Below are 21,068 nucleotides of genomic sequence, written 5' to 3'. Positions count from 1 at the left end.
CTTAGTACACTTTTGGCAAACAAAGTTGTACTGTTGTTTTGTGTGTTGACAGCACATGATTTATGCATTTAAATCAAACTCTCGTCTGACTTCAACAATACATTACATTTCCTTCACATTTAATAATGTGTCTGCATATAATATTCCCTCTTACATATTAACCCTGCTTTAACATCTACAGTGTTTTATAAATATTAAAAGTAAAGTCACAACAACAAAAAGAACATATGAATAAATTGAGTAAAATATGTAAATCAGCCAACAATCTGAGGGTATATTCAAATTATAATGATAATATGTTGCTTCTTCATTTGCATCTTCAGTTTCATTTTATTTAATTGCATAATCGTTTTTTCAAAAGTCAGTCAAAGTGTACAGTACATTTTTATTCCATGTCACTTTTCATAACTGGCCACTTAAAATAAAATCTTGCTTTAATCAAAAGTGTAATTGTTATTGTAATACATTTGCCATAATTAAATAAAAACATAAGAAAACATTTGAACAACTCCAATAAAACTTTTATATGAAATCAAGTATGACTGAACACTTGAGGGCTTTATGAATTTAGCCAAATAATGTTTTAATGGAGAGTTTATTATTTAGATTTTTTTAAAGCATTCAATATGACAGATATTATGACAGATTTAAATTCTACAATGGTTCCGGAGGCTCCACGCGCTCCTCCATGTTATTACAGCAGTGAACCGCTAGATGGCAGCAATGCGACGTTAAACTGAACGTGATGCACAACACAGAGACGACGAAGAAGAAGAAGAACAAACAGGAAGATGAAGAGGGCAGCTGATGGCGACAAGTCTTAGGTAGGCTAATATTAAACCTAAACAGCAGAACAGCTTCTCTGTGTCGACACAACTCATTAAAATAAACACAGGGGGACCGCGAGATGTGTAACGCGAAACGTGCAGTTTAATATCTAACTGGACATCTCGGTGGTTGTTGTAGCTGAATAATAATAGCGAAGTCCTTCCTGTTGAGGAGGGCGCATTAGCATACAGAGAGGTTATCGTTACTGTGAACGGAGAGTAACGTTAAGTAAACACTGTAGCTCCTGTAGTTACACACGGAGCATTACCCGCCCGTCGGTAGTTCGGCATTCATTCAATAACGTCACAACAAGTCGCGGTTCTATACGTTGTATTCCCCCATCACGACACCGTGTCAGGAGACATACTTAACGTTGATTATGACATTTTTTATTGATTATGTTTATGCCGAATTTTCCAGTAAACCGTAATTATTCACATATGAGAATAAGTTGTGACCAACAGGTTGTATTTTTCAGTCGACAAGGCGTGAAACATTCATTTGTGTAACATGTTGAAGGGAGTTTGGAGTAGTTTCTGTTGAGCTGATGCAGCGCGTGCAGTTGAGCTGATGCAGCGCGTGCAGTGTGGCTTCACGACGTGAACAGCTGGTAAAATAAGTTTATAAACGGTTCAAACACCGTGAACCTCATTCTATGACTGAATGGATTTCTGTGCAGCAACTCAGGCTGCGGCTCCAAGAAGGCTCCAAGAAGTCGCTGCTCGTATCTTTACATCGAGCCTTTAGTCAAACATATATTGTTGGTGTGTAGTTAACTTCCTCTCTCCTTCCCAGCAGGTTCTATGCTCCGACTAAGGACCTCTGCAGAAGAAGAAAGCTGCTGTGAGATTTCCCAGCTCAGACAAGCGGTGTTACAAAACGATGACAGACTCCTCGATGAGATGCTCTGCCAAGAAGTCTACAAGAAGGTCATCAACTGCAGAGGCGGCTGGGGTGTCGCGGGCACGCCTCTGCACGCCGCCGTGTCCAAGGGCCACTTCAGCTGTCTGCAGGTCCTGCTGGGCCACGGCGCCCTGGTAGACTGTGTGGACGTCAAGGCTCAGACCCCTCTCTTCGCGGCCGTCCGCGGGAAATACCTGGACTGTGTCTTAGCGCTCCTCGGCGCCGGCGCCAACCCCAACGGGAACGCGTCCAACAACTGCTCCCCGGTGCTCACCGCCGCCCGGGAGGGCGACGTGGAGATACTGAAGCAGCTGCTGAAGCGTGGCGCGGAGGTGAACTCCCGCTCCAAGGTCTTGCTCTGGACGTCCAGCGCCAGGGTGTCCAGTGGGCCGCTGTACCTGGCCGCCGTTTACGGACACATGGAGTGCTTCGAGCTGCTGCTCCTCTACGGGGCGGACCCGGATTACAACTGCACGGACGCAAAGCTGCTGAGTTCTATCAAGCAGCCCAAGACGGTGCTGGAGATGTGCCTCAGGCACGGCTGCGGCGTGGAGTACATCCAGCGGCTGATCGACTTTGGCGCAAACGTCTACCTCCCTACGCTGATCATCGAGAAGTCCACGAAGCAGAACGAGGCCGTGGAGCTGCTCCTGGAGGAAAGAGGTGTGGCACTTTTGTTCTTAAGAGCATTCAACTGTGCACTGAAATCCCGTTTCTTTTTTTGTGTTCGCCACGCTCTCTCCTAACTCTTTCTCCTGTCGTCTCCAGGAAATCCAAAGGCCTTGACTTCACAGTGCCGACTCTCCGTCCGAAGATACCTCAAAAAGATCGACAAGATCCAGTGTATCGACCAGCTGGAGATGCCAACAAGTCTCATTAACTTCTTGCAACACAGGTCGGTCCCAGTCACGCTTCTGTAGCCCAGTGAGCTGGAGGCCCGTGCTGTAAATTCATTATTTAACTCTGTGATTTAACTCTGTGAACCCCCTCTTGTTTTAGATTCTGTCTATTCATGTGCTGTTTTGTCAAGACAAAACATTAAATGTGTGGGGAGACGTGCTGTGTACCTGTGTGTTGTTATTGGTACTCACCCCGAAGCTATTGGAAGACTGAAGGAAGAGCTGCAGTTCTTCGTCACATGTTCATCACAAGTTAGTTCTCTTAGAAGAGCTGTTTGTCCTGTGAATCAGGGTCAGCATGCACAACCCGCTCTAGGGTTCATCTGATTCTAAATACATGAAATATTTATATATATATGAAAAACAGTTTTTTTTTTGTTCAAAACCCAGAGCTATAACAGGGGCTCTGTGGTGCTGTACAGTGGTGCTTTGTGCCGAATGTCAACATCAACATATAGACTATAATATAAACCGTTCCTTAGAAGTTTAATAAATATTGGCCTAGAGCTGCATGCATCAATCAGAGACACCGGTTAAAAAGATAAAGATGATTCAGCTCTGAATAGCACACGCTGGAGAACCCTGAGAATCACTTGGTTGTTTAATTATGTCGATACTTCACATGTTATTCAGCGTTAACTTCAGCATTTCAATAATTAGACATGGACCACAACATGTGGCTCTTCAGACTGGCCTGTGGATGGCAGTAGACTATTGGAAGAGGAAGAGGAAGAAGAAGAAGGCACTGCATTTGGTCGAAAAAGAGACCATATCGCTTCAGTTTGTAATAAGTATGTGAATCATGATTTATGTAGTCAACAAATTACTGTAATCCTCATAAAACTCAAAATGGTGTAGACACATACAACCACAAAAAAAAAACACATTTGGAAAAAGGAAAATCTAATAAGTCATTGACGGTCCCATACATCACCGAAACAACCCGACTTCAAGTATTGCCATCATGACGAAATACAAAAACTGGAAGAAGTAAAGAAGTACCCTCAGAAGTAATAATCCTTTAACCTTCATGACTGGGAACGTTAAAATGAAAAAATAAGAAACTCAAAAAGCCGTATCCTCTCAACAAAACATTTACAAGCTCTGCAACCAGGGGAATAATCATTAAATAGTCATAAATTCATTCCTAAATTAGACGTCCGCCATTTGGAAAAAAAAGAAAGAAAAAGTGACAGCATGAAAATCAAACACATTAAAGAGAACTTTTCAAGTACAGTCATCCTCACAACTTGTTTTACAAAATAGCTCTGTGTTTCTGTCATCGCTGACGAATTTCAAGTAGTGAAACGGATAAATAGTGTTTCAGAATAAATCACTTCATTTGGTCCCCTTTTTAAAAAAGTGATGTCAGCAGCACAGCGACGACATCGCGGCCATTGAGTGTTCCTGTTGTCACGGTGAGCTCAGCCCAGCCCGACGTCCAGTGACATCATCACCACGAAGCCCAGGATGGAGGTCCAGGACGCCAGCTTCCCGTTGCCACTGGTGACACCAAAAAAATAATAATGGGAGATCAGTTTGAGACCGATTCACTCTTTAATCCGGCTGTGCCGAGAAGTGTCGTCCACCCCTCCATCAATCTACTTCAACCCCTCCTTTTCCCCGCCTCACCTGAGCTGAGCCTCGGGTATGATGTCATCGACCACCACGTAGACCATCGCCCCGGCAGCGAACGCCAACGCGTACGGCAAGAGCGGTTCTGCCAGGACGACGGCGACGGCGCCGAGCAACCCGGCAAGGGGCTCCACCATGCCGCTCAGCTGGCCGTACCTGATGGAAAACAAGAGCAGCCGGGTTGCTTGTATCCAAATGGCATCTGTACTCAGCCCTAGCCTTTGCAAAGAGTTGTTTCATTCTTGTACTCTTCTCACCAGAAGGCTCTCCATGTTGACATCCCTGAACCCCGGAGCGGCAGGCTCACTGCCAGGCCTTCTGGGAAATTCTGGATGCCAATACCGATGGCCAAATTTCTGAGGGAACAAAAAAACAACAGCACCATACTTATGACAAATAGCATCAACCTACCTGTTGGGCTCCTTGATTTAGTGATATAGCTTCATTACTTAGCACCAGATGACTTTGTCTGACACATTACTCTGGACGTCTACGAGGCGTTCACATGTTTGAGGTTAGTTAGCTTCTGCATATTTATGAAACTCTACGCTAAAAAGAAAAACATACTGTCACTGAAGCCATAAACCACGAGAAACACATCTCACCTGATGAAAGGGAAGGACAGAAGCTAAGAATCTTGATGCTAGCAGCTCTGAGAGGCTAAGCTCAGCCATGCTTTGAGCCGTGTCAGCATCTTAACACGCTCACAATGACAATGCTAACATGCTAATGTTTAGAGGCTATAATGTTTACCGTCATAGTTTAGCATGTACGCATACAGCTGAGGCTGATGTATTAGTAATTAGATTAGTGAACATCTAGAGTGAGCCAAAGGCCGGCTACTCTCTGTCAGTACCATCGCGTCACCACTAGATGGCGGCAGCACACAGCACCAGACAGCTGCCATATTCTCTCCAGCTGGCAAAAACCTTTAAACCGACCCCAAACCATCTTTTATCCTAAACTCTATCCAAACATTTTCAACTGTACGCAAAAAACACCTCACAGGCCGAGACGTCTCGACAACTATTGGATGGATTGCCATGACTTCTGGTACCTTCATGGTGACCGGAGGATGAATCCTGATGACTTTGGTGACCCTTTAATGTTTGGTCCAGCGCCACAATCAGGTGAAAATGTTGGTTTATGACTTGGTTTACTGAATCATGGGCTGTAGAATATAGTGTGAAGTTAAGTGTATATTTTTTCTCTTGGTTCCAGCGATAAATATGTTCACTTTGATTCTCTCCAATGGGTCCATAGAGAGAACTTCATAATCAGATGCTGGTTCTAAAATGACCAGAATCCCACGTGCACTGCTTTCTGCAGTACCACCATGTAGCCACTAGATGTCAGCAGCACACAACAACGGCACAGAGATGGGTACAGGTGTCAAACCTGACCAAATTCTTACCCTAACCTCAAACACACCAACGCATTACCTAATCTCAACCACATTCACTTTATACCTACACTTAACTATCTCAAGGCGTATTCCCAAAACAAAAAACACAATTTAAAATCTTACGACTGAAATACATCATCCAGGTGGGTTCAAGCTGCTACGCGATACAGAACGTCTTCTGTTTTTCCATATTCGACAGTGAAAATGTGTACTGTACGCATGCTTCTTTCTCCTGGTACCAATCTTACCTGGCGCTTTCAAAAGTAGCCGATGAAGTCTTTCCAATGGCTCCGAATGCAACCCCCACAGCCAAACCCTCTGCAGACAAAACACAAAGACAGGCAAATTGATCCTTTGACTTCTTGGAAGCACTCTGTTACAAACACGAAGAAAGAGGAAGAAACAATGTTGGTAAAGTGTGGACAGTAAGAAAATAGGTGAACGAGGCGATACGGGTGGAAACTGGGTATTGAGAGAGATTGCAGGACGACTATGGGCCTGGAATGACACAAGACTTACTTCACACAGTACACGAAGGCCTCGATCCGTTCTATGAGACAGAGCAGTGTGAGCTTCTTCCAGCAACAGTCTGTGTGGATCTCTCCGAGCAATGCACCGTCGTCTTTTATTTGGTCTTTTGTTCTATAGCCGGGTTCCTGCTGATGAAACCTGCTACTGAGGTTTCATCAGCAGAAGCCTGAGGCCGCCCTCGTGGACTGTAGAGCGAATGCACTGGTCCATAACGGAGGATGGAGGTTCCACCACATAAGAGTACAGAAGAGCTGCAGTGAGAGGGGCTTTGTACAGTATGCAGCCCGTCTCTGTTCCCTCTGCGCATCGTGACCAGCATCCCGTCTCGCCTCATGTCACACTTGCCTGTTATGGATACTTAAAGTACACACCGTTCAAATGGAAAGTGAAAAGGGCACCGTGCGTGATGTATCTATGAGTGTAAATTTGCGTTTGAGAAGTGTGTGTGTGTGTGTGTGTGTGTGTGTGTGTGCGCACATGCCGCCAGATCTGCGGGCTATTTTGCATTTCACACCAAAACAAACCCGCTGAGAGACGTCTACCACACGTTCTGACAAGCAGCCACGTCCGGCCATGCCATTGACAGCTACGGCGGGTTATTAAAATGCGAAAACATGCTAATTTTCCTCACACAAGAGCGAGCATGAAGGCGTCGTGCCCGCAGACAGCCGAGTGGTTTCATCACCAGCCTCTGGAATTACATGTGACCCACACTCAATGAACGTTTTCACAAACTAAGAGCTTATTTTTCCAGTGTTGTAGTTCAGCCTGTTAGCTTGCAGACACGGCATGCTAATCTAAATTAACATCAGAACATGGCACCTTGTAGAGCGACCTTAAGACACCTTGTGTTGCCCTCATTCGTTGTCCGAGAAGTTCGCCTGGAAGCGATGCGACGTTCATTATTTGTGGCCGGAGAATCGCGCCAGACTCCATTATAAAAAACAAATTGGCTTTTTAATGCTACACTGCTTGTCGGCAACAGGCCGTATTGTAAATTAGGAGGCAATTTGGCCTTGTGTGTTCTGATTCATTTGGTATGCATCACACCACTCACGATTTAATTTGAATGAAAACTCAACTCCCGACATTTGCCCCTGGTGATCTTCACCACTGTTTTGGTGGAAGGAGTAACACGCAAACTAGCTGTAGAAGTGACATATTCTCGTTTTAAACAAGTGCTGTGAGGAGGATCATACTGATGTGAAGAGTGGTTCGTGTGGTCAAGTAACTGATGAATATTAAAAGAAGTTAAGAAGGGTTAAATTTGAGAGCTTGTGCTAGAAGGAGTGTTTAAAGCCTTGGGGGGGGGGGGGGGGGGGGGGACCTTTACAACCTCACAGAAGTTCTTGTGTAACTGCACACGTTTAGTTTTGCTGAACCTATTCCTCTCTTCCTTTGGGAATGGAGTCAGTTTCATGAGCAACAGACAAAAAGTAGGAACTTTTAAGCCTCCAAAGTAGGTATATTACACCGTAGTAATTAGCTATCTGTTCTGTTTTATGCAAGAGTGACTCTTCCAGCACCTTCCTGCGTATTCTCCCGCTGCATCACGTCCGTCTCTCTCCCTTCCTGCAATATTAATAGACCACATCAAGCTCTACCGCCTTAAACCGAGAACAAGAGGCAAAGTCACAGATCAGAGAATTGAAGAAGAAGCAAAACACAGATGAAAGAAAGCGTCCAGAGACAAAGGCCAGGAGTCTATCCAGATGGCCCCGCAGCTGCAGACTTCACGAGGCCCAGAGGCCACTTCATCGTAATCTAACGCCCGCCGTTGCCTCTGATAACAATGCACATCGGTTCCAATCAACTTTCCAACGGCCCATTATAGGCTGACATACTGTAGAGCCATTCTGGGCAAAAACACCCTTCACAACACTGTGTGTCCCCTTTACAATATTCATCTCAATCCTCTGGCTCTGTCTGTAATGCCATGGGGCCGGTAGAAACTCTATCTGCACTGAAAAAACCTTCCACCGGTTTTGAATAAAACATGAGCTGAGAGACTGTCAGTGGTTTGCCATTTGGCACAGCTGGTACAAGGCCTCGGGGCGGACGAGAAGTTTTTAAAAGATCTTAAAGATTAAAAGACACAAGAACACAACGAGGAATTTTCTTTTTTTTGTCCAACAGGCTTCTGGAAAAGGTCGTCGAAGTCATGCATCGGTATGAAAAACTGTTCTTTTGGATCAAGAAGAAAGGATTTTATTTCCCCCCCCTGACAACAGCTGCTCACCTGTGGTACTGCTACACAGCTGGAAATGTGAGCTGGGGGGGTTTGGGAGTGTTTTGCGAGTCCACTGAGCTGGACGTTTTTGTTCCAAAACAAGAGTCCAGGGCTGTGCCGAGGAGCACTGAACGCCCCCACAGCTGTCAACCTTTACTCATGAGACCCGTGTTTTAGTGTTTTGACCGCATCTCGCGGTTCTACAGCGAAGAACTAGAAATGGATGTGAAGTCAGTGTTATCGTCCTAAAGCACCGGAATACTTTGGCGTACGGATTCACCAACACTGGTTCGTCTGACGGTCCACCACTCCGGTCCCGGAGGGAAATCTATTGGATGGATTGTCATTAGCTTCTGTACATTCGTGGTCCCCAGAGGGTGAATCCGAATGAATTTTGGTGATCCCATGACTTCTCCTCTGGCGCTCGACACGAGGTTGACATTTTAGCTTTTTAATGAAACATCTCAACAGTCCCTGGATGGAACTCCGTGGCCCCTCGAGACTGAATTGCTCTGGCGATCTCCTGATCTTTCATGCCGTGCCACCAGCTCAACGCTATGTCCAGTGAAATGTCATAACATCCACGTAACAACTACTAATGCTACCATGAGGTTGGCATTTGCGGTGTTGCATGGACCCCTCTCAGCTCATGTTTCCCTCAGGAGGAGTTGTGTTTCCGTCGGTGATCCCGGCTTCTCGTCTAGCGACGTCGACCCTGTTTAGTGCTAATTAGCAAATGCTAACATGCTACATGTTACCTGCTTCAACGTCAACACGTTAGCTTTGCCACTGTGAGCATGTTAGAGAGTCATTCGCAGAGCTGCTAGCATGGTGGTAGCGATTAGAGAGAAAGGGCCGCTGCAAATCAAATATACATACTGAGTGACCTCCGTTATTCTTTGATGAAGCCCTTCCCCGTATACACTGCAGACAATGTGTCCCTGAATGGTTTGATGAGCATGAAAAATGATGTGAATCCCATGTTCTGACCTTCACAGTTACCAGATCATGTTCGGCAGCGCTCTCAACCCCCATCAACAGTCAATGAGGGGATATATTTCAGAAGGATGGTGTAGAGTTCCACAGATTGAGAGAATCTATGCCGACACTTTATCTCGGTTCTTCCACTCATTTCTCATTTGAAACTGTATTACGGTCGGTATGTGCTGGGGCTATTCCAAACAATCACCATTAAGTCGTAAAATGTGTCGGAGGGTTTTGCAAAGAGCGCATGCATTAAAAGTCTAAATAAACTGGCGAGCAGTGGAGACTGGGGTTGAGATGATTCCTGAAAATGTGAGTCACCAGTTCTGTCAACGAGAGATTTGTTGGTACGATCACCTGAACGTCTATTGCGGGGTTCTTTTTTTTACACTTGATAGAGGAAACTCAGGGTGTTTGTGTGTGTGGGTGTGTGGGTGTGTGTGTGTCGCCTGCGGGGCGGCTGATGCTATCAAATTCCTACTTAATGTTGTATGCTCTTTTAAGCAAGTCTGACGATACTGCTCCTGACAGCCCTTTGTCACTGCAGCCGCCCTTTTCCATAGCGCTTTCATTTAATCTCGTCTCCTCACTCGTCTCCTCACTCACTTTTTTTCCACTGAGTCTGCCATTACTGAGCCTCCTCTCTCTCAGCTCCCACTCCTTTTTTTTTTTTTTTTTCTTCTCTCGAAGAACTGCGAGGTTGAGTTAATTTTACTCAGTTTTGTGGCGAGATGTTTCTTTCAAGCACATCAAAGTATCCTTTCATCGCTCTCTGAGCCGTCGCGTCTTCAGACTCCCGCCGTTAGGGGTAGCAGCCTGTCCTTTACCCAACGCACAATAACCTGGATTCTAAAAATACACCGAAAAACTAAATGAAATCCAATTGGTGGTAACTCCTCACTTAGTCATGAGATATTCACACGACCCAAAATGTCCTACGCGCGTCCACACTCGAGGTGCACCTACATAGTTTGAGGCTTAATAACGCATTGCGGTGGGAGTGCGTTCCATCTATCACAGGCTAGAGACTTTCAGGCTTTATTCCATGTTCCCCGCTTTATTTTAGGGGAAGCCTCCCTGTTTTCTGACCACCTGTTTAAATTCGCCGCTGATCTGTATGACGGGGGTTAACCACCATATCATTTTGTTATTGTCGTTAACATAGCGAGACAGAGCACACGGCCCCGGCTGAGGTGTGCTGCTCTCCCGTCTAGTTCCTGATAAATCACATGTCACAGTCGTGTTATACTCACCACTCTGCTGCTCCGAGCGCCTCTGTGTAACAGAGACTCTGCTCTTACTCATAACTCCCAATAGCTTCTACTTTGCCGTCCTTTTAAGTGTCAAGACACCGTCATTGAAACTCGACACTTTGGGCACAAGTCTTTTAGAAAAGGCATCGCTTTCCTGAAAGGCTTTTCATCAAAAATGTGTCCAAACCCGACGTGTTGGCTCTGGACCTACAAATGTGATTTCTTCCAGCTGTGTTCGTGGAAGTGGTTAGTGATGGTTTACGGCTGCAGCAAACAGTTCGAATCTTCAAAGTATCAATTCATATGCTGATTAATTCCTCAATTAATACAGAAATAACAAAGCCTATGAAACTGCCAGAGCCCCCATGTGATGTCTTGAAATTGCTAGTTTTAATCGACCAACAGTTCAAAATCCAAAAAAAGAGTTAATATAAATTTTCTGTTGACCAATTCATTCATCGACAAATCATTGTAGCTCTAGTCTGTCTTAAATTATGAAGAAAACTAAAACCTACATACATTTGATGTGAAACGATTGATACATTTATACATTACAACTCCCTCACTTATATTTATGTTTTGGTATATTTGATACTTTGAACTAGCATTATTTACAACAACAAGTTTAATTGAATGAAATGATGCGAGTGGCTTTTTATTCCCTTTAATAACAGCCGTAGGTCCATGAAAATGACCTTGCTGAAAAACAAGAATATAAAAGAAAATGGGCATATCACAGTCTCCCTTCAGCACGCTTGGCTTCTCGCGTCTCTGAATAATCTCTAAACTCTATTTCCAGCAATATGATGACACTAACGTTGCTCTCCGATTCTGCTCAGAGCAACCTCTGTCAGTAGCTGTCAGCGACCTCGCTCCATCCATCACACTAACAGGGATCAACCGTAATGGTGGGGAGCGAGGACGGCGATCAATCTCCTGCTCAGTCTGATGGACCGCCACCAAACTTGTGGCTACGTCTCCGCAGGAAGAGAACAATGCATTAACACTGCCAGGCTGGGACAGCGAGGTGTCAAAAGAAAATTAAGAAAATAGGCGTACTTAACACGCCCCGAGGGAAAAAGCACTCACTTAATGGCTGTTGTGTTTTTTTTCATCATCGACAACAAACTACTTTCCAATCAGTATTAAAGCCGAACGAGGATTTCCATGTGAAATAGACCTCTTTCATCAGCCCGAATCACACAATGGGCTCATCACAGAGTGGAGCCACTAAGAGGACGGACGCGAGGTCCTCGGTGCTTCTAGCCGGTGTTAAATGAAATGATTACAGGGTGAGGAAGCACTTCAAAGAAGCCAAACATCCCTCACACTGGGGTTTGTGAAAGGCCACAGGAAATGAGGAATACAACAAGACAGATCCCACTAAATGTCAAAGTATGGTAAATATCATATAATATGTAATATAAATAATATGTTATTATGAATGATACAAATTTAGAAAAGAGCATGAAAAGCACATTCCCTTAAAGGCACAGCGTGAAGCATTTAGGAGGATCTATCGGCAGAAATAGAATATAATAATTAAAAAGTATGTTTTTTTTTAATGTATAATCACCTGAAAATAAGAACTGTTGTGTTTTTGTTACCTTAGGAAGAGCCGTTTATACCTACACATCTGCGGAAGAGGGCCCTCTTCGCGGAGCCACTAACAGTTTCAGTTGGTTGCAATCTGCAACCTCGACGCTAGAGGCCGCCACACCGGCCCTTTAAATCAAACTGCCAGCTGTAGACTTGTCAGACCTTTTCGTACCCAAAACTCTCGCAATCGCAACTTAACGTGTCGCTGATGTGCTCAAAGTGCGTTTGCATGCATGTGAATGTGTGTCCGATCATAAGAATGGATGTCTGTGTTTGTGTGTTTGTATAGGAGCATGTTTTGCATGCATATGTTACATTTATGAGAACCTAAGTGTACGCAGTGACCAGTAAACAGTTCTACTCAGTAGCGAATTGGCCTTTCACTTTCAATATCACATTAAACTATATATATAGCGCCATCATTTATTCTCCTCCTACACCCAACATGTGTCCAGAATTAGCTTTTTTATCCACACTTCCTGTCGCAAATGATCAGCCCGCACTATGAGCATGATGTTGCTGTTACTGACAGAACAAATGAATAACCAGTCTAGTGTACATACAAATCATTCAAACTAGTGAACTGCATTTTGTATTTAATCATGAGGGCTACACTTTGATGTCATGTCCTCAGAGACTGCAGCAGGAACAATAGAGACTGTTGCATTTGTTGCATATTTACAGCGCTGTACTAAATGTAACATGTAATGCAATCAACCACAACATGCATATGTATATATTTATCACTGACTTTTAATCATTGTTGCAGTTCAGAGTAAAATTGTCATAATAAAATGATGCTGTCAAACAGTAACTGATATAATTTCCTCAAGATCATACAAATAGGAAGTGCAAAGGTCAGTATTCAGAGTAAGAAATACCTTTGAAGTGTTTTTATGAATATTAAATAATGATGTTAATAATAATAATTATTATAAAACACATTTTTAAAACATGCATTTATTTAAAAATGTTTGAATCATTTAAAGGCTCAAGGATCATGTGTGTCTTGGTGTGTTATACTTTTGGGATTTGATGGCGCTTCATAAAACCTGAATCTTGTAAATCCCTGATTCAATCCATCTGTCATCAGCTTTCAATATTTGTAGGAAAAGTTGAAAATAATGAAAACTCAGAACTTAATAGAGATTCATACTTTATGTTGGCTCCAAACACACGATGCATTTATTCAGAGGTCTGCATAATAAGCACTAAAAGACACATCTGTCTCATCATGAGGATGGTGATTCAGTGGTTTGCACTTTGTATGTAATGACAGTATTTTACATTTTAAAGTAAGAATGTAGAAAGTTAGTTTGGCCTTTTGGAATAAATAGTTTTTTCACACTGAAATTTGTGAAAACTGAGCCAAAGCAACAGTAACGCAGTGTAAAATAAGACATAACGCCGGCTCCAGTGAAACAATTTTCGACAGAGATGAAACAACAGAGGGAAGATGATGTATTTTGAGGCAAGACTGTATTGTGGAAAACACAACAGGGGAAACGGGGTTAAGCTTTAAATCTAGTAAAGCTTCTTTGCCAAGTTTATATACACTGTGTATGGCCTATAGGCAACAGTTTCCAAGTCAGCCCAAAACTGTGACTTACAATCTAATGACTACTTCACACTGCACGGCCGGATCAGAGGCAAATCCACACGATGCGCTCAAACACTCCACATTGGGGGGAAAAAAGTGAAGCCGTGTGGAAACAGGCTATTATGTGAACAAGGACGACTGCACTCACGCCTGTCTTCAATTCTTTTGTTTGTTTTCGTGACAAAACGCAGTTCGGAGAGGTCTCCGATGATTCCTCCTTGTGTGTGACACCCCCCCCCCCCCCCCCCCCCCCCTTTCCCCATCACCGGTCAGTCATGTAAGTGTGAAAACCGCTACGACTTCAAAACTCCCAATTACAAGGCAGCAATTTGTTCAGTGCGAGCAGTGCAGCGATCCGACGACTGTGTGAAGTAGGTGTTGCGTTGGTTGTCAGCTCCTAGAAATGTCGACACTGTTAATTGCCTCCCCGTTGTTGTTTTTTTCCTTTCTTTTTTTACATGAATCATCTTTACAACCAGACTCAAATGTTGAGCTCGGAGCTGTTGTTTCATCACTGACTGTAAATACTGAACAGCGCTCTTCCCTGGGCGTGGCCTTTGACGTCTGATTGGCGCGTCATTAGTCCAACCGGCTCATTAGGCCTGACAGAACGCCTGTGCGGCGTTCAATAATGCATCGCGTATTGCAAGGGAAACCTGCCCACTCGCCCGGGGAAGTTATTCAAACAACTTATACCGAGCGAGGGAGAAAAAGGGGGTATTGACATTTAGTGAGATCGTTTTAAGCCTTGGAGGAAAAAAAAACAACCTGTGCTGGCAAACAAGATTTGGTGCAGGATTCGGCCGGCCGAGTCTTTGTATAGAAATTGTAAATTGTTTGGCCTTCATTGAGTTGTTGTTTGAATTGATTTAGTGCATCACCACAGTCCATGTATAAATATTTCAGTGACTGACTGTCTGACCAATCGTCAGATGACATTACCATCCTGAGAGCCAATCGGTTAAAAATGCAAGTTAAAGGGCCAGTGTGCGGCATTCAGGGGGATCTATTGGGAGAAATAGAATATTGATAACTATGTTTTCTTAAGTGAATAATCCCCTGAAAATAAGAATAGTTGTGTTTTCCTCACCTTACAATGAGCGGTTTATATCTGCATAGCGATGTTGCACAGCCACTTTTCTACAGTAGCCCAGAACGGACAAACCACACATATGCTCTAGATATGACCTTTCACATTTTTTGCGTCGGCCAGCGGAGTTCTCCTACACGCTTGGCACACAGGTTTCAGTTGGTTACAATATGCAATCTGCAACCTCACCGCTGGATACTGCGAGATTCTGCACACTGGTGATTCTAAGAGTTCCCTTCAACTGCGCTCGCGAACAACTTAATCGGAGAGATTGACAACTTCCCTTAGCAGCTACTTTAGACAGCCCCGTGGCTCGCTCTCACCTGGGATGTTGTGGATGGTGATGGCGAGGATGAGAAGAACAATTCGTCGCCAGCTGCCTGCCGTCTGCTCAACCCTTTCGTGTTGTTTACTTCCCGTTTCCTGTCCATCTGAGCTGGCCGAAGGAGGTCCTCTCCTCCGCTGGTACACCTCTCCGTTATCCATTTTATCTGCACGACAGAGGAGAGTGATGTTGAAAAGAAAATGATGCAACAATTGTATGTATCCCGTGTCATTTGGACACGCAATTAAACTTTGCAGAGCGATATGAAATACAGGCCACGCTTCAGATTCTCCTTTTTTGTTGTTTTTTCTGTGGACAACTGGGTGCAGCACAATGAATATGTTCAAGCAGAGACGGGCAGCAGCCTTTTGGCTCTGCCTTTGAGTGAAGCCATTTGGTAGACCACTGTAGCTCAAGGGGAAGATTTAACAGCTGTCACACAGAGGTTGATTGCACTGAACACTTTGCATAACATCCCGTTAGCGTTGAGTGAGAACACTTCACCGGTCGGATGCATCGACAAAAAAAAAAAGGTGCTTTAAAGTGGATGAGAGATCACATCCAGTGAAGCCTAACGAAGACACTCAAACCCACAACGATGGGGCTAATCAGGGCGGTTCTTTGAAACGCTAATTATGTTTGTCTGAACATCACAAACAAAACCCTCAAATTTGTCGGTCGAGCGGCACTTGCCTTCCAACCATCTGACTTTCTGGAACCCAATGACAACTTCCTGTGAAGCTTTGCACTCGGCAAACAGATGCCCGCAAGATATTTGAATCAAAGCGGAACTCATAAGACAAATAGGTTTGTTCAAGATAAAATCAGATGCCTCTGTAGGCTGCCTCAAGTCTGATTAGGATGTCTGTCATCAAGTCTACAGTTGCAGCCTGAGGGAAAAGAGCTACAATTCTCATCGGAAATAAATGAAAAAAAGTCCAGGGTTTGTTTCTGTACTAATCCGATTATCAGCATTGTAACCTCTGTTAACGTCATGAAAACAAAGTTGATGGACCACGATAATCTAATTAGCACACTACCCCCGCTGGGGGTTGCACAAACAATATTACATTTGCTTGACATAAAAAAGTGACCATTAAATGAATGGATAAAGGGAGGGTTTAGATGACCTAGTGATCGTGTATCCTCTTCTCATACAGGCAAACCAGATACCAACCAAATGCCCCAGAAAGCACCACCGCTTTCAAGAATCATTTGCTGTTTAGGAGGAAGGAAATAAAAAAGCAATTGCACCAAATGCCAAACATTTATAATTGATTTGACAATTGTATGTTTCAATTTATAAGGTTAGCAAAACTCATATGAATCTGTCTTTTTTAGGACTGGGTATCTCTTAAAAAAATGTACCAAGTACCCTAAAGTGATACCGACACCAATTCTGCTCCATTCTGATTCAATACCCATCATGTTAATGGAAGCATCACCACCACTCCTCCTCCCCAGCAAAATGATTTTGTTCATCGTGTTCAAACTATGAGAATGTTCATTTATACTGCGCTCAACTTCATCACACCAAAGTGCACCCACAGAGTGGGCCGATAATTCTGTTGGGTTTGTCACTACGAGCGACACTTTTCACGCACACAAGTAATAATGTTGATAAAAACATTGATTCTTTTGTTGTGCTTTAATTTAGGCAGTTAGCATTCTAAAAACGTTATGAAGTCTACCCACGGCGCAACGCCATCTCTGATTGGCCAGCAGCTCCCATTCCTGTGCACTGCAGCTGTGCTCAACAGACTATAGCTGGGTAATAAACCCCACACAAATCCTATTTGTTGGCATATTGTATGACCGTTTAAGTATTTTATTCACTTTTATGCTTCAAATTAAATTAAAGTTATAATTGCTTTTTAAGTGTATCCATTGCTTAATTGACTGTAATTAAACATTTAATCATCTCGGGGGTACCACTGCAGACTCCAAAGTCTTTACCTCTTCTCCCTGAATCCATTCCGACCACCATCTGCCTCCATCTCTTTCTCTCCTCCCTCACAATCCTTCCTTCTTCTTCTATCTCTCACATGCAGTCTCAGACACAAGCAATTGACCTGTACTAATGCATTCCAAGTGTCTTGTTTTGCCATGTAGGCCGCTGTAAATTGGAATTATCTGGCGTGCAAAGGTCAAATGATCTGGACTATTGCTCGCGGTGCTTCCTCAGTCATTGGACAATTTCAAAGGCCAAAAGCCCCGAATCCATTTTTATCCGATTAAACTTCCCAAAGTATTTAACCATAACAAAGGGCTGCGTGTCAGTACACTACAAAGAGCTATGTATAATCGTACGATACTGATAAAAACATGTTATACATAATAAGTAATGCTGATTTATGTAAAAGAAAGTCTAGGAAATGAATATAGACTTACAATACATTACATTACATTTACATTACAGTCATTTAGCAGACGCTTTTATCCAAACGTCACCTCTCTGACAGTCTCATCAAAGAGCATTACAGTACCGTTCCTCTCTCACAGCTACTCATTACTACAGGGCGGCTGTAGTGGGCGGATTTAGACCTTCCACCGTCTGTATTATTTAAAAATCAGAGGTGGCAATTAGCGTGGTTGGAAAATCTGCTGCATCAACATTGTCATTTTAAATTCTTAAAAATCAAACTTCATAGTAAAGAATAAGGTCACATGTATTAATAAATATCAGTGGCATACTTGACATTACTCAATAATATTAAAATGTATTTTTTTTTAGAGTGGAGCTGCATCGTTGGTTAATAATGACATAATTGCTGATAAGTCAGGTCTGAAAATGTTTTGATATCAGACAGATGACACCTAAAACTGCACAAAGTGCCTTTTTATGTATCCTGCATGTTGTTTTCTGCAAACGAGGGAAAACGTTGAATGTCGAAGTTTGTGCACCCAAAACATGTTTCATACCGGCCTCGTGTCACGCTTGCAGAAACGCACGATGCTTTGTGAAACGATTGGTTGGGTTCAGGCAACAAAAGCTACTTGGTTATGGGTGGAAAAAAGATCATGGTTTGTGTTAAAACAACGCAAAGTAACAAAGTTACTACCGTGAATAAATAAATGTCTCATGTAACGGTAGGTAACAAGCGTAGAGTCAATGTTTTACTCTTGGTTTCACACTTGACACAAACAGCGCCTGGGTAACAGTAACTGGTTTTTATTGTTTGTTTGCTAACTGATGCCAACACACAGCTAATTAAGCATGTATATATATATATATATGTATAAAAAATGAGGGATACAGGCTAAGAGAAACAGAAGGTGTATGAGCAAAAATGAGAACAGTTATTTGAATAGCTCAACAATGCTGGTGTGTGTGGGGGAGTGCAAATGTGTAGGTTCAAAACAAATATCTGTCAAGGCAATCAGATGCTATCAGTTCATCCCGAGTCAAAGTCGACGTTTGTGACCTGCCCCCCCCCCCCCCCCAGCTCCTGTAGTATCTGTAGCTTTTAACAGCATCTGGCAGGATTCTTTGAAAGTGTTTTTCCAGGTTATTAAGGACTTTGATGGCCCTGCAGTTTGCAAGGGTATAGGGAGATCTTTATATTTGGTGGGGGGGGGGCTTTGGGATTATATGATCACCAGTGCTGCTTTCAAGCCCTGAGTGAAAGGTCTGCTTTGTTATTTCATTTTGGTAGACTTAAGCAGATGAAGGGAAAGGGCAGGTGGCTTGGGGGACCTTTAAGGTTCATTGAACTTTCTTTGGGGGGAGTCTTTGGAGTCGAGAGAGCTGAGGATGGGTCCCTGGAAGTTTAAAGCTGGTCGCCGCCCACAATAATGCAGATAAGGTTGTTTTTCCAGCCTTTCCAGAAGGGCAAACACAAACGTGTATGGTGTAGTATGTTGGGTCACCATTGTGTATCTACTCAAGGTCTATCTACTTGAGAAGTGAAGTGAAAGAACGAGAACATCATGTTGATGTTCATTGAACCAGGCAGCGTCTACTGCTTCTGTTGCCACACAATGTAATCTGCAATTTCAGGAAGTTAATGACCACAAGGAGGTTGAGGTGAACACTGCTTCCTGGTTGGTAGCTTAAGATTTACAGTGAATTTGATTGGCCTGTCAAGGCAGCTCTAAAGAAGCAATCTGCCTTGGCATGCCTTGACACACTTTAATGAAGATGGGATGGGAGGTACACCCTGTTGCACACACACACACACACACACACACCTCATTAGAGCATATTTTTCCATCTCCTCCACACAGAGTAGCCTGTTACTTTGATTGACAGGTGGGTGGAAACACTTCATTGTTGAGATGATTAACATTCGGAAGTGGAAGCGTCCTACTGCTCTCCCTGACCTTGGAAAACGCACACAGACACACATATATGCTCCTTGAGACTGAATATCGACATAGAATATTCTATAACTTGCTCGTTATTTTACATTTTAAAGAATGCATTTCATGACCAACATCTAGCTCCATGTTCATCCACCTCTCTGTCACGTCCACCCACGCGCTCACTCTCTCGCACTCTGACTGACAGTCTCTATCTCTTTCTCTCTCTCCATCTCGCTCTACCTCTCTCTCTCTCTCTCTCCCCCTCTCTCATCTCTATCCGAGCCTGGCAATCACAGATATACCTGCATCCTCCTCTCTTCCTCTGTTCCCGCCATGCTGATTGTGATTTCTACCTCCAGAACCCCCATGTAAAACTCTTTCATGCCTCTCCTTGGCACTGGCCTGCTGACCCTAAATCCATCTTCTTCTTTTTTTTTCACACAACTGCTCCTCAATAATCCCTCCCCTTTCCTCCTCCTCATGTTCTTCTGTGTCACGCTTCACCTACACAGCTCTCTCCTCGCTTTCTGCGACATTGTTATTATTCAACGGTTTTATCTCATAATGAAAGGTGTGATTGATTCTAAGAAACTATCAGCTGTATATAATACATGGTTATATATAACCATTCCGTCTCAATCATGTAAAACGCATGCTGTGTCAAGAACACGTCACCTCACAAGATATCATTTCCTGCTCCAACTTACCCATAATATATCTCTATCTATTATATAGCTTTACTGTGTGATAACATATAGGAGCAAGGTCTTCATCGGTAGGTTTGAAAAGGTGTATTAAGTCCTTGAAATGTTAGGATATACAGTTACTATTCTCATGTCTGTCTATTCAATATGAAGCTAAGGCAGGAGGTGGGCATCTTAGCTTAGCATGAAGATAACATAAAGCACATAACTCCCCTGTAAAACCATAGTTTGCCATGGTTACCATTTCTAAAATGTTGAACTGTTCTTTTAAAGATTTCTTACATTTTTTAATGAATACATGAATAACCAGATTTTAAATTGGCTTAATATATTGTGTTATATATTCATTCAGATACCCTTATTTTGGCATGTTGTTAATTCAAGCTACGGTTGGTCATGGAAACCAGCAAGCTTTCGCTGGATTTTTAAAATCTTCCAACCGAAAAACCCATCTCAACTCTTTTCCAGTGAACGTATCTAGCAGCACAAGCTCTAAAAGTCGCTGAATCCAGCGAGAACATCTCATTCCTACAGGCCTGCTTCCAAAGCCACTCCCCCAAAATGATGATTAGAAACGTAAACAACCAAGAGCAACTCAAAGTAGGTGTTCCTACTTGTAAATTCGGGGCAAATCCACCTACCCCAACTTCACTTAGACGCAGTTTTCTGTCGTCTCAAAACAATGGAAGCCCACATTGTGAATGCTAAACAATTAACTAAAAGGCCCCGTAACATATATTTGGAGTAAACAGTCTCAGAAAGTTGTTCTTGCTCAAA

The 21,068-nt window shown here is 43.3% G+C and overlaps 2 protein-coding genes across 4 annotated transcripts in view; one reads left to right on the top strand and one right to left on the bottom strand.

The window, feature by feature from the left end:
• The first annotated feature begins 766 nt into the window (after positions 1-766).
• Positions 767-2,787, top strand: LOC306713188 (ankyrin repeat and SOCS box protein 12-like). Of its 2 annotated transcripts, none has more exons than XM_079182832.1 (3): positions 767-824; positions 1,624-2,394; positions 2,500-2,787. In XM_079182832.1, the coding sequence occupies exons 2-3, from the start codon at positions 1,632-1,634 to the stop codon at positions 2,649-2,651; spliced, it is 915 nt and encodes a 304-aa protein (XP_079038958.1). In that variant the 5' UTR covers positions 767-824; positions 1,624-1,631; the 3' UTR covers positions 2,652-2,787. The 2 variants fall into 2 exon arrangements, with proteins under 2 accessions (XP_079038958.1, XP_079038959.1); XM_079182833.1 differs by having other exon boundaries at positions 772-824; positions 1,627-2,394.
• A 426-nt stretch (positions 2,788-3,213) lies between these two features.
• The window catches only part of slc39a11 (solute carrier family 39, member 11), a 91,324-nt gene continuing 73,469 nt past the window's right edge, over positions 3,214-21,068 (bottom strand). For both annotated transcript variants that reach the window (XM_079182071.1, XM_079182070.1), the window contains exons 6-10: positions 15,281-15,448; positions 5,919-5,988; positions 4,523-4,621; positions 4,263-4,421; positions 3,214-4,133 (exon numbers count right to left, since the gene is read on the bottom strand). In XM_079182071.1, the coding sequence (XP_079038197.1) occupies positions 4,055-4,133; positions 4,263-4,421; positions 4,523-4,621; positions 5,919-5,988; positions 15,281-15,448 (575 nt within the window). In that variant the 3' untranslated portion in view covers positions 3,214-4,054. The remainder of the gene's footprint in view (positions 4,134-4,262; positions 4,422-4,522; positions 4,622-5,918; positions 5,989-15,280; positions 15,449-21,068) is intronic.

This window comes from Pholis gunnellus, assembly GCF_910591455.1.
Source record: "Pholis gunnellus genome assembly, chromosome: 21".
Lineage (NCBI taxonomy): Eukaryota > Metazoa > Chordata > Actinopteri > Perciformes > Pholidae > Pholis > Pholis gunnellus.
This window is presented reverse-complemented; position numbering and strand designations above follow the sequence as displayed.

Excerpts from the sequence above, each read along its gene's own strand:
- LOC306713188 (XM_079182832.1), top strand. The coding sequence starts at position 1,632 with ATGCTCCGACTAAGGACCTCTGCAGAAGAAGAAAGCTGCTGTGAGATT. Across the intron at positions 2,395-2,499 it reads GCTGCTCCTGGAGGAAAGAG|GAAATCCAAAGGCCTTGACT; the intron begins GTGTGGCACTTT and ends TGTCGTCTCCAG.